A 14404-nucleotide genomic window follows, 5' to 3' on the forward strand; every position below is an offset into this window, starting at 1 on the left:
TGCTTCTTAGCCAGAGATGTGTAAATCTCGCAAACCAAAATTAAACCAGAGCTCATTGGATGACTCTTATTGTAGTTTTTTAACCATTAGACACTTAAAATCCTTGAATGTGTTCAAGAATAGAAAATCTGTTTTGTAATCTAGTGTGCCTTGATTCTGGTTGGCGCACAAAAATGTGTCAAAAGATTTTATTTTGACTTGTGATATGTACTGTCCTTCAACTGTTTGTTAATATGTGCTGAGTAAAGTTTGACTTACTTTTGTACAATTTACTACTTATTTACTTTGTAAAATTAAGACAAATTTATTTATTTTTTAACCAGAGAGTAATGGAGGGTTAAAAGATCCACATGTGGCTTTGGGACCTCATGTGGATCTTTTAAGGGGTTGCAGACCCCTGAACTAGAGTGTAACATTAGGGCACAATTCAATAGCATTACCCGCAAACGTCAGTAGTGTGTCTAACTTACATTATCCTTTCAAATACATACATTACATTTTTATAACGTCCGTTGAAGTAGCCGCATTAGCCTCAAGACACTCCTGTGCTCACCTTAAGATTCCTCTCTAAGACCCTCCCGGACAGCCCAAAAACCCGCAGCACCCCCATACGGTGCATGTAACTAACACATTACCTTTAGACTACATCTACGACATTTGAAATTCTACTGTTTGGTACCATTTTTGTGAATTTGTGCCAATACATAAAAGCTAAAATCACCTTGATGTTATTACCTGCTTTCAACATACAGTTGCAGTTGCCAGGATTAACAATTTCCGAAGCTCTGTGACATTATAAAAAGATCAAGGTAATCAACAGAATTCAAATGTCAACTATATGGATGTTTATACTTCTTCCATCTGCACAGGGGCGCACTCTCACTTTTTCGCATTACAATGAAGAACAACAATGTGACCTAAAAGAGAGAAAAAAAAGAACAAATTAAAGCTACAAGTAGCATTTAGCGGGCCCGAGCACGTGCGACCGCATGGCACGAGCGACCGCCCCGTGAGCAACGCCCTGCTCGAGCCATTCTCGTCGTTTTTTCTTGTCCATTCTGGAGCTCCAAGCTATTGTTAATACGACAGCAGCCTGGGGGGGGGGGGGGGGGGGGGGGGGGGCTGTAATCTGTTGCCTTAAGGGACAAAGACTTTTGCATATAGCATGAAAAAAATTCAAGCAATGATGATAATTGCTATCACTGTCCCTAAGGATGAGAACAATAGAACTCATTCAATTTCCACTACAATGTCTAGATGAGTGTCAGCTATGTCTGATAACTTGGCCAATTAGCTGGACCGGGATCTTGCAAAGTGCAGGTGGTTAACGTCCAGTGTGATGAGTCTGTGGACGGCAACAGTACAGCATAGCTTTTGGTTTCCACAAGAGAAGAACTCCTGACACATCTGCCCTAACAGACAATTACAAGAGGAGTTGAAATGTATAACACGGTGAAGGAGTTTTTGTGCAGAAAAAGGTACAATTAGAAAAGCTGGTAGCAGTGACTGCAGATGGGACTCCTGCTATGATCAATAGACAAACAGGTTTCATCACTCACTGTAAAGCTGACCCAGACTTTCCAAAATGTCTGCATTACTGCTGCGTCATTCACCAGCAGGCCTTATGTGCAGAAGTGATTGGCTCTGGACATATAATGACTCTTATTCTGAAAATCGTAAACAACCTCAGCTGCAAAGCAAAACAGCACAGGATTTTTAAGGTGCTATTGGAGGAGATGTCTGTTGAATATGGTGAATATGAACATTGTGAATCTGAACTTGCATTCTTGACTGACATTACTGGAAAACTAAACCACTTGATCTGCGAGCTGCAAGACAATGGCAAAACTATTTTTTTTTGACCAGCCTGCCTGAGCCAGTGTTTTTCTTGTGGGGATCTTTTCTGCCAGGGCTTGTCAGCTTGGTCAGTGGATGTTGCTGCAGTTGTCTACCTTGCTGGGACAGCTGGAGTTAAACACAGCAGCTCACGGCTCTGAAGTGGACCCCGTTGCTGTCCCAGTCTGGATGGGCACTGTGGCGATGTTCCAATGGCCAGGCTGGCTCCTGGTATAAAGAGATTCCCAAATACCATTTCCTAACCGCAGAGCCAAGGATGTGTTTACATGTTTAGGTCAAAAATGTGATGGACAGCTTCATGTTGTCTAAACATGCCACCCTGTTATTAATCCAGTTGATATGGTTCTCCATCTGTGTCTAGGTGATAGAAAAGCATTTTTTTTATATTTAGAGCTCTAAGCAAACAAACAGTTGTCTATATAAAAGAGCTTTTACAATTGTGCACTTTTAGCAGGTCTCTGAGTTCATGTGACCAATGTATGGTGGATTTTCACAGACCTTGTTTAAAACTGAAGGTGAGAGAGACTTAGAGAAATGGCTTCATTGTTCTGGAGTTCTTTGTTTCATCCACAGAAGAGTAGAATTGGTGATTGATTTTGAAAAGCTGCTGAAAAAAGTATCTTTTTCAAATTGCAATTTCTAACTTGGGTTTTACATTTTGTGTTCCATTTTTTGTGCTTTAATTGGGAAGCATTTGTTATTTGTTTGGTGTTTTTAAGGTTCTGCAAATATACACATCATTTTTTAGAGACATTTGTTATCAGTTGTGTTTGTTGATTTGTAGTTTAATTTCATTGGATGTATAGATGTCGTGTGGGGGGGAGGCTCGAGAGCAGGTAGGACCCAGGCGCAGAGACGGGAGGCAAACGGGTTCAGGGCAAGTGGGTTTATTTAACTAACAAAAAGCGCTGCAGAGCAGGATGACAAAACTAAAAACAAAAACTTACTGTGGCATGGCAAGGGACATGGACGCCAGACAAGAAGACGTGATCAACATGAGCAGAAGTTAATGGACCAGCACAGGAGGAAGGCAGAGACAAGACTTATATACAGACAGGGCAGACAAGACACAGGTGAACACGATTAGGGCAGATGGGGACCAAAGGGAGTAAAACTCAAGAAACATGACAAGACAGGAAACCTTTCAAAATAAAACAGGAAACAGAACCAAACAAGACAGAACAAGAACTAAAGCGAAAAAAAAGACAACAAACTGAAACCATGACAATAGAAAGGAAAAGAAGTTCAAACATTGATTATAAAAAAGGATATAAGAGATAAAAAAAAAAAAGAAAAAGGAAAAGAAAAAAGATAAAATATTGATTTAATTGCATTTTGAATGAATAAAAAACAATGATTAATAGAATCAGAATCAGAATCAGGAATCAGAAAAAGTTTTATTGCCAGGTTCAGTAGAGCGCACTTTACAAAACGAGGAATTTGACTTGGTGTATAGTGCAATTAAGAATAAGTTAAAAATTAAGTTAACAACAACAACACACTATATACAGTAGAGTAAGGTGAATTAAAGTGGGAGCACAGATGGGCTGGGATGGTGGGGCCTGTAAGTGGCACCGAGAGTCCTTTGGTGGGCGGGGGGGGAGGGGGGGTCACCTGGGGGAGTTGGGGTTCTGTTCAGCAGGCTGACTGCAGTGGGGAAGAAGCTGTTCTTGTGGCGCGAGGTCCTGGTCCTGATGGACCGGAGCCTCTTGCCAGAAGGGAGGGGCCGAAAGAGATTATGTCCTGGATGAGAGGGGTTGGCTACAATCCTGGCTGCCCGCCTCCAGGTCCTGGAGATGTGCAGCTCCTGGAGAGACGGGAGGTGGCAGCCGATCACCTTCTCTGCTGAGTGGATGACGCGTTGCAGCTTGGCCTTGTCTCTGGCCGTGGCCGCAGCGAACCAGACTGTGATGGAGGACGTGAGGGTGGATTCGATGATGGCGGTGTAAGAGTCTACCAGCATCTTTTCAGGGAGGTGAAACTTCTTCAGCTGCCTCAGGAAGTACATCCTCTGCTGGACCTTCTTAGTGATGGAGCTGATGTTCTGCTCCCACTTGAGGTCCTGGCTGATGATGGTTCCCAGGAAGCAGAAGGACTCCACAGAGGTCACCGGGGAGTCACAGAGGATGACAGGGGGGAGGGGGGCTGGGGCCTTCCTGAAGTCCACTGTCATCTCCACTGTCTTCAGAGCATTAAGCTCCAGGTTGTTAGCGCTGCACTATGACACCAGCCTGGCTATTTCACTCCTGTAGGCCGACTCATCTCCGTCAGAGATGAGGCCGATGAGTGTGGTGTCGTCAGCAAACTTCAGGAGTTTGACAGACAGGTGACCAGCTGTGCAGCTGTTTGTGTACAGGGAGAGTAACAGGGGTGAAAGGACACAGCCCTGGGGGGATCCGGTGCTTGTGGTCCGAGTATCTGAGACGAGCTTCCCCAGCCTCACATACTGCTGTCTGTCCGTCAGGAAGTCTGTGATCCACCTGCAGGTGGAGTCAGGCACATTCATCTTGGAGAGTTTTTAATACTAAAGATGTATGAAAGACATACCGAAAAAATATGTCTTTCAGTGTTTAACTGGCTGTCTTTGGATTATGCATGCCTGAGTAATGACCATTCTTACTCCTCATCTCTCTGTTCACTGCTTGCTAATTTACATAGCAGGGGTCCCAGCAGGAGGGGGCGGGGTTGTAACACGACTCCTTCAGCAGAGCCAGGCTGAGAGAGGCTTTGACATGTAAGATGTTAGATGTTAGAATGCCAGATGTTAGAATGACCAGTTCATTTTATATCTATGAAAATATTCAGGGAGCTATGGGACATGTTCAGCTTTAGGTCTGTGAAAATTGGTGTCGATTGTTGAAACATAAGTTACCATAAAAAAATGTTTGTTTGGAGTCTAGACATTTTTAACACAGGTTTATGGATGAAAAGGATTTTTTATAAATCATCTGTTACACTTTTAAGTCTGAAAAAAATATGGAAGGCAGCAAACACAGATCCCTACCGTTTTTAATTTTTTTGTGCTGATATTTGAAAGATAAGTTATGCAAAAAAATAGGTGTTTGCAGTTTTGCCTAAAAAGACGTTTTCGGACCTTTTTGGATGTAATGCTCTCTAAGATGTCACCTGTAACTTCAATCATTCTGAATTTTTTTAGGAAGCAGTAGCACATAAATGCCTATGAAAGTTGAATTCTTGGTGCTGATAACCTAAACAGAATTTATGCTAAAAATCTTTGTTCAGTCCAAAATTTCATTAAAAAAATCAAGTGATGAAGTTTCTCGTAGACCCTATAGTGTTACATATCAAAGCTGGAGGTTATTAAAGGCATCTAATTCTGAAATCTCAGCTTCCTGAGACAAACGGCTGATTTATAATAAATTTCTATTATTTGGGTGCACATAATCGACCACTTCCTGTTACGCAGGCACCGTCAGGGACCCTTCTGAGTATCTCCAGTTTTAATTTCATGCACATCGGACAAAGCAAAGAGAAAATACAGGGCAGAATGTGCCCAATGCAATAACTAGGTGGCGCTATAGAGCTCGTCCAAGATTGTCATATCCATGGGTTCAGAATAGAAGCTTCATCATATCCATTGAATTTCAGTGAGATTGGACAAGGAATGTGCACGTGAGAGCAACTTTTGTGTGCATGGCGAGATGCCCAACTTTGCCGCTCTGTCACGACCACACCCCCGCATTGAAAGTTATGGTTTTTTGTCAGAGTAAACTTCAATGGCTTTTCAACAGGTGGATGTCATTTTCAGGTGTGTCGGCTCATCCTACTCGGAGCAGTGATGCTCCAAGCAAAACATGTCATTTCCTCTTGCCAGCAGGTGGCGCTACACTTTTTCCAGATTTTTTCACTGCAGATGTGTTCAGAGTCAGACTACAATCATGCACATCAATTTTGGATCAGATTGGATTATGCATGGCTGAGTAATGGCCATTTTTCTTTTCATGGCGTGTTTTCGAAACGACCTCCAATTTTGACGCGCAATTACATCCATAAAAACTTAAAAGCTTTGCAATTTAACATCGGACATGTGTCTAGTTTACAAAACCAAAGTTTGGAGTCATTACTCTCAAATCTCTAGGAGGAGTTCGTTCTAGAGCGAGGCCTGCAAATGACCAAAATACAGCAAAAATGACATATTGTCATCAAAATATCAGACTTCCTGTGCGACTGACAGCTTGGTCCCAAGAGACTTTTTTGTAGGTTTCTATCCGATGAACATGCCCTGACTTTTTTGTAGGTTTCTATCCGATGAACATGCCCTGTTAAAATCAGGTTTGTACTATAAAGCATATGGAGGTGCTCGCGAAAACAAATTTTGCAGGTGGCGCTATCGAGCCATTTTTGTTTACCTATGCCGTTCTCCTATAAAATATGAAATTTTTCGCGACTCCTGATGTGTATACAAAATTTGGTGAGTTTTGGGGTATGTTAAAGGCCTCAAAAAGGCGACGGAAAAGTCGGAAGAATAATAATAATAATAATAATAATAAACCTAACAGATACAATAGGGTCCTTGCACTCCGTGCTCGGGCCCTAATTACAATAATAACCAAACCGTTCTTTGTAGCATTTGAACACTTAGGAGGGATAATAAAGCATTTATAGCTTTTTCTGATGATTGGATGTTTCATTACATGAACTAAACGTTGTTCTGATTTATGAAAGAGGGTATAAAAAACTGAAGAGACTTATGTATAGCATCTCCTACGTCAACCAATCATTCTCTTCTGACAAACGGCTTAGTAGTCTTCTCTTTTTTGGAGAGGCATTCAATAAAAAATTAGAAACTAGGAAATGGTTACTCAATGTACATAATTGATTTAGCCTGTGTCAATCTAAAACCAAATATTTTAATAAAAGACTTTAAATTTTCCCTTTTTTCAAAAAGTGTTATCAAGCACAGAAGACCAGTGATTCCCTTTTTGCTCCACTTTTATCCAAACAAAATTGAGTGTTTAAGAATAAGCATATTACCTTAAAATTTTGATGTAATTGTCTTCGCCTCAAATTAATCTTTGCAACAAATAAATTAAAGTTGTGTATTTTCAGCTTCTTTTTGTTTTTTGTTCGGTACTTGGTTTTTTACCAAAGGGGACTTCAGTTATTTTAAAAAGCCTCAAAGCCTCTTTACAGGTGAACACAATCCAGCTGGTAAAATTAGATTTTCCTTTTTTACAATTTAATTTTTTACATATTTTTTACAGTTGTACTTCAAAAGTTTTTTTTTATAATAATTGTTAATACATTTTTGAGAATAAAAATTGGCACACACATCTTGGAGCTTGAAGGAAAGACATAATTTTTACCATGATATCTTTCTTTCATTTGAATCTACAGATCTGACTAGGTTTTTTACCTTAGCTGATGCACAATTTGTGAATCTATAAGTTATTTGTGACCTAAGGTTGCTCGACATTTTTCACCATGGTCCACTAGCTTGTTCTGGTAACTTTTTTGTAAATGGCTTTAAAAGAAGAGTCAAGGTTACTTAATCCTGTGTTTACTTTTGCTGTGAAAATGAAGTGTAAGGACTTCTCCTTGACCTTTTTTTTAAATGAGTGCAGAGCAGCATTTTTCAAAGAAGACTTACCAGCATGGAAGAATATTTCAAAACATCTCTGTGCTGATTGGGAGTCAATTTTCTCAGTTTTTCTTATTTTAATGTTCGTATTATTCAGAAAAGTTTCTTTACCAATTGCATAGTATGTTAGAGAGACTAGTTCTTGTTTTTGTAATTTTTCTATATACAGTAATGTCATTTATCAAATTCAATTCAATTCAGTTTTATTTGTACAGCCCAAATTCACAACAGCAGTCGTTTCGGTGGGCTTCTTAAAGATAATTGAAAAAGTAAGACATAAAATCAAAAGGATCACGAATACATAGAATTCAATTGGAAAATACTAAATTGAATTAACTAAACAGACTAAACTGGACATCCCTGCCCTTAAACCCCCCTTCACGGTTATTCTGTGAATAAACTGTAATATTCTTATATTGCATAAATATATGTTATTTTTTTTATTGGTTTGGTCTTGGTTCACAATGAACGCTTCCTGCTTAATTTCCCTTTGTTACTTTGGTTTGATTCACTTTATGAATGAATTTGCATTTTCACTTTGTGAACTTGTTTTTTATTTTATCACAGAGGGCTTTACCATAGATACAAATGCAGCAAAGACCACGCCCGTATACAGCCCTAATAGATGAAGATGTGAACGTGGACGATTGTATTTAACCCTTCATTTTTTTAAGGGACGAATATGTTTTTTCACAGTCGAACGTGATGCATTTCTTGTCTAAAGTAAAGACGTGTTCAGTTTTAATGCACTTTATTAGCTTCATTGAATAAACGTATTAGTTTACAGACACCCAAAGCACGACTCATCTGCCTCAGCATAACAATAATGTGGCAATCTTAAAAACACACACACGCTTGGAGAGAGCTCATTTTGGAGGATGTTGAAGGACAGGAAATATATTCTGGACAGTTACATTACCTCTGTTATGAACTACTCTTTGTTATAATTGAAAGAGCAGATAGCCTCTCTTCACTTTGATATTTTTTGAAAAGTCACTTCTCCCAGTCACATGTGTGTACTGTACATTTGACGATAAATTGGCGTTTTTTATAAGTTCTATACTTTCTTCAGAACCAGGGCTTCCCAATATTTGAAAGGCTCAAAATCGACCACCCTGTTTGTTTTCCAGCTACTTTTATTCTACTTGCTACTTGTTACCCAGATCAGGTGCATGTAAATGATGAAAACCTAAAATCACTTCTTCTAGCTAATCAGTGCAAGTATGCTTGAAAACATGCAGGATGGAAGCTCTTGAGGACAGGGATTGGGGAACCACACTTTGGATTAAAGATTTAAAAAAAGGTTTCATGGTTATGTGTAACAGCTGCTTTTTAGCACAAAATCGCCATCTCTTCAAATTGTATCGCCATGTTTCGCAGGTGTACCTAAATGATTGATCCATCTTACATTTTCCTGTAATGTTGCTCACTGAGTCGATTGTGCTTAATGTGAATGTGCTTGCAGTGTTTACATAGTTGCATCTAACGCTGCTGACGCTGCAGAACAATTTATAGCCTTAGGCTCTCTTACAGTTTGCTGATCTCTCTGCATGTGTTGCTGTAAAAAAAGAGACACTAGGTTGCTCTCATCTTTAAAGGTTAAGTTGATTGCATAAAAAACCAAGATGTCACACAAAACCGACAAAATGCTAAAGGTGCATGGCCTCCAGGGGACACCACATTATACAACTAGGTAATACTTGTTAACAAAATATTAAAACTAACAGGGATTCAAATGCTACCCTCATTGAATATTCCCTCTTTTTCTGTGTGTGTGTGTGTGTGGGGGGGGGGGGTATTGATCTGACCCTACCGAGCATATTAAACATTTCTACTATACCAAAAACGCCTGGAGCAAAGGGGAGAAGAGGGAGGAGGAGGTGGATGAAATCATGAGATAGAAAGAGGTAAAGAAAAGTCAATATTAAAATGAGGCATACAGTTACTCTTGAGTTGATGATGTTATGAATTAAATTGACATGAATGTGTTTTATGGAGAAGCATTATTTGAAACTGTAACACAGGATGAGATTAGAAATGAGCAAGTAGTTTTCAAAATGTATTAAAGCCTTTTAAAAACAAACACAAAAGTCTGTGAATATGTATTTTGTTTGTGATGATTCAAAGCCTTAAAATAGCACAACTTGACCTTCTTCACAGGAATCTTCACTTATATGGTTCAATTTCACAATAAAGCCTAAATACCTAACTCACTATGATCAAACCAAGTTAAATTCAATTTATTACTGTTATTACGGCTTGTCTTCATTGCAAGTCTCTGTTTTTAGTTAACATGGTCACTTTATGAATGATCACTTTAGTGAGAACAGAACTGGCGGAGGTTTGTCATATTCGTTCATGCATTCATCTTCTAAACCCATTTTGTCCCTTTTGGGGTCACGGGGCTGCCGGAGCCGATCCGGGCCACTCATGGGGACATCCTGGACCAGTCATCAGTCTGTCGCAGGGGACACATGTCACACACCCACGCCCGCCGACATTCACACCTATAGGGACTATTTAGAGTAACCAATTAACTTATGAAGCATGTTTTGGGACGGTGGGAGGAAGCCAGAGTCCCAGGAGAAAACTCAGGCATGCACGGGGAGAACATGCAAACTCCACACAGAAAGGTCCCCTGTTGATGTTCTGGTTCAGGTCCTTCTTCTCGTGAGGCAAGAGCACTAAGCACTGCACCAACACGCATAAAGGATGTCTCAAAATGATCAACGGTCAAACACATTATTCTAGTTATTACAGGAAAAAGTTTTGAGGTTAAACCTGGGGGTCATATGGATTCGTATTTCACATCCAGCAAAGCAAACTTATTGATTTAGTAATATATTGATTTTTTTTCTTTTTCGCTTGTCAAGAATGACAAGTGAAAAAACATTACCAAGAAAAGGGCTTAGACCCCTAGATGGAGACGTAGACTTGGAGTTGAGTTGCACCTATACTCGCATGCAAGCTTATCTTGAGACTTTTAGGACTTGTGCTGAAATTTCTCCATTCTTATTTTATGACTTCAGGTCTAATAATAAATTATGTCTTTTATTGCTTTTTGCATTGAGTATGCAGAAACACCAACTGCATGTTTTTGTTTTAACAGTAACACCAGAAACCTGACTTGAATTCAATGCAAAGACTTCAGACTTGACTTGAATTTACAAACAGGGATTTGTGTGCATCTCTGAAGAGAAAAATGTCATCATCAGAAGAGTGCAGAACACTTACTAGAGCATTCGGTTCAAAGACCACTTTATAGACGACAGCAACCAGACTAACTAAATTTTAGAGCGGGGGCAAAGCTCTTAGACACAGCAGTTATATAGTTTGGATGGACTAAACTTCTTAAGTCAATACCAACACATTTATCAGATTTTTTTTTCCAGATTTCCCAAATAAAAGGAAATGGCCACTTTCATCTCAGAGCACTAAATGCCGCTTTGTGGAGAAGAACTTTGAATTGGCTCTTCTCAGATTAAATGCTTTTTATCCCAACATACTCACTTTATTTCTGTTAGGGATCTTTTATCTAAAAATCGATCAAAAAGTACATCTGACCAACTGAAGAAACATGAGTCTGCTGAGGAGCTACAAGAAAGCAAAGATACATAGTTCTTTTCTTAAAGAAAAACGTGGGCTTCTTAATTATGGTAAACTGAAATACATTGGCAAAAAAATATGGTGAATGCCTTATCCTACGAGGCAACAGACACACCGGGCATTTCACGCTAAACAGGCATTATTGGACACAAAAATCTCAGACGTTTTATCTTTGATAAGACGTCCCTCTTCCCGCCCACTTCCTCCAGCTCCTCTGGAAGGACCGCAAGGTGTTACCTGGCCAGCCGAGACACGTAGTCTCTCCAGCATGTCCTGGGTCTTCCCCTGAGCCTCGGCCCAGTGGGACATGCCCGGAACACCTCTCAGGGAGGGGTCCAGGAGGCACCCGGACCAGATGCCCGAGCCACCTCAGGCTCCTCTCGATGGGGGTTTCGTTTCAAACTGGGTTTCTTTAGGTTTCTTTTTGTGGGAAATGAACATTATTCAAAAGCTCAAAATTTGATTTTGCATGGCATAGGCCCTTAAAAAAACTGTTTTCAATATAACACACATTTTAATAGGTTATTATTGTTATTAACATCCGAAGACATACTTTAACCATAAAAGTGCTTTAGCAGAAGTAGACGCATTTTACCACATGCGGGGACTGATTGGGTAGCTGCTACATATCAGGTTAATGGCGTATATATGAATAGTGCTTTTCTGTCTTCCTTGAAGGCCCAAAGCACTTTACAGTCTCAGTCCCATTCACCCATTCACACTCTGATGGCCGCTCCCCTGCCGAACACTGGTGCCAACCTTCAACCAGAGGCAAGGTGGGGTTCAGTGTCTTGCCCAAGGATACTCTGACGTATGGGTAGCAACAGCGCATTTAACAAGCCATTTAGCATGAGTTCACTATGGACAGAAAAAGAGGAGTAACTTCTTCTTCTGTTTTTTACTATCACATGTTCTGAACCACCTGGGCTTGGTGCAAAATGATGCAAATCTTGCTCCAGGCTTTTTATTTCACAGCTCTGTTATGATTTATGAAATAATTGGTCTTCAACCACATTCAAACCGACAAGTAAAAAATAAATAAATAAAGACAGCCACTTTCAATGAAAAGTCTATGTAAACACCCATAAATCTGTTTTTGGGCTTCCGTGTTCAAAACCCTTGCCCTCATGCGTCGCCAAGCATGCTTTTAATTCTCGGGCTCTTTGTATACATTGGGCATTCATTAAATGCGTGCTGAAACTTCAACCACCTGCACTTCCGACTGCTTGAACCTCAAACAGCAGAACTTTGACCAATCAGGAAGTCGGATCTGGTAGTGACGTATGGATAGTGTCCGTTTCAAAACACGGAATCATTTGCCAATCATTTAAAAAGTTATCATGAAGGAAAAATTAATTATTGCGGTGTGTGCTCAGCTGGAATTCTATGACACCAAATCTTTCCTATATTGAAATAGAGCTGTGAAAGAAAGAGCAAGAATCAAGAGATCAGCACCACTTCAACATTTCACATCAAGCCTCGTCCAACTGTAGGTGGCAGACGTGCGCTAGTAAACAGTAGAAAAACAACAAAAAAACCTCCCTGCCTCTTCCTGCTTGCACAAGCTGAATGCACGTCCACGCACAACATGCCCAGAGTGAATGTAGTAACATATCATTCTGCTGGGCACAAACCACAGTTATTAACTTCTCCTTCATGAAATGCAAATTTACAGTGGTTTTCAATGGAAGTGGTCACTTGAACGCGCGTTGCAGAGGGCGGTGCAAACATAGCTTACAGGCCTGTTTTCTCTTTTCTGATGCTCCCTCCTTACGTCCTCTGAATCTTAAAGAAGGTACAGAGGAGGTGAGGAGAGAAGTGTTTGTCACAAAAACCCAAAGATGGAGGGGAAACTCCCGCCTCCTCCACTTCTCCTTTGACTGACAGACCTGTCTCCGGTCCAGCGCGATGGCAGTGAGGGTGAGGGTGGAGACGTGCAGGGAGCAGTACTGCACAAAGCGACTGATGTGACACATCGCCCGTCCAAACACCCAAGTGCTGTGTACAAAGCGGACCTGACAAAAACACAAAGAACACAAAAACGTGTTTCTGCATCTGTCACACTTTCTGCATCTTTCACAGATTTAAAATGATATCATGATGAGTCTAACAGAAAAAAAATCTTCTGATTAAAATAAAGCTATATTTGGTATTTTGTCTCTCTCGTTGCCTTTTAGATGAAAGGATCTTAATGGATTTGGAAATTAAGAAGCATTCAAAGAGGACAGGACTTTTAATGACTCCACTGGTGCCACCTAGTGGTCAATTTGCGCACAAAAACTAAAATCAATTTCCCAGAAATTGCAAGAAAAGTGATACAAATCTTTAGTTTAAACAGCAAACACGTATCTCAAACACACATTTCTTGCAGTTTAGGACACATTTAACGATTTAAACTCTGATTTAAAGTTGGAATAAAGTTGCTCTCACCAGCGTGAAGGGGGTGTTGAGCACCGTGATGAAGATGTCAGCCACAGCCAGGTTCAGAATGAACAGGCTGGTGGAGGACTGCGTGCTTTTGTTCTTCACCACCACATGACACACCAGTGTGTTCCCGAACAGCGAGATCACGATGATCAGGGAGTACGCGGCCACGAGCAGCACCTTCACGCCGCTGTCCTGTGACTGTTTCCCGCTGCTCTTTCTGTCGGCCAGCGAGCGCCAGTCCTCCAGCATCCCTTCATCAAAGTCCAGGAGGAAGAAGACAGAAGTTCGGTTCCCCGGCTGACCGGACGCGTTCAGCAGCAGGTCGTCCGTGAACGGAAGGGTGCTGTCCTCTAAAAGTGAGGAGTCGTTCAATCCCGCCGTCCAGTCAGGATTAGTAATCCAGATGAGGAGGCAGAAACACGCTGCTCTCATGTTGGCGCCGCTCTTCTGCCTTCTTTTCTCTGGTCGGAGAAGTTCGGAGGTGGTGCTGATGCTGAAGCATGAGAGTGAGGAGATGCTGAAGCATGAGCAACAAGTGTTGGGATGCGGCGGCAGCCTCTTATTAGGGAGCAGACGCGGGCACGCGCAAGGGCGGATATGGGATTTTATTACACAAATTGATCACAATCTGACTATTGGGGAAAGCAAATTTCACTGCATCCTTTTCTGACCAGTATTCTTCAAAACCAAATGTATCTTCATTCTCGAATATCTGGCACGTGTCAAATATTTAGGACAGAACAAACAAAAATTACACATTTTCCCCTCATCTGTGTGTTGTTTTTGTGCGCACAAAATTGCAAATTTGCCCAAAAAGAAGAAAAGGCTAGTGTTTTGAGATTCTCTGTGAGTTTTTGTACAGGATTTCTGCCTATTTGAGCTAAAAAAATTAATGAAAAACTAACAAAATGG

The 14404-nt window shown here is 40.7% G+C and overlaps 1 protein-coding gene across 1 annotated transcript in view; it reads right to left on the minus strand.

Annotated features, from left to right (window-relative positions):
• The window catches only part of LOC144990248 (G-protein coupled receptor 83-like), a 31414-nt gene extending 17228 nt beyond the window's left edge, over positions 1 to 14186 (minus strand). Inside the window, exons 1-2 of the mRNA XM_078943285.1 lie at positions 13496 to 14186; positions 12955 to 13080 (exon numbers count right to left, since the gene is read on the minus strand). Coding sequence (XP_078799411.1) covers positions 12955 to 13080; positions 13496 to 13924 — 555 coding nt within the window. The 5' untranslated portion in view covers positions 13925 to 14186. The remainder of the gene's footprint in view (positions 1 to 12954; positions 13081 to 13495) is intronic.
• Between the last annotated feature and the right edge of the window lie 218 nt (positions 14187 to 14404).

The sequence above is a fragment of the Oryzias latipes genome (genome assembly GCF_053564925.1).
Source record: "Oryzias latipes strain Hd-rR chromosome 1 unlocalized genomic scaffold, Olatipes_Hd-rR_3.1 chr1_Y".
NCBI lineage: Eukaryota > Metazoa > Chordata > Actinopteri > Beloniformes > Adrianichthyidae > Oryzias > Oryzias latipes.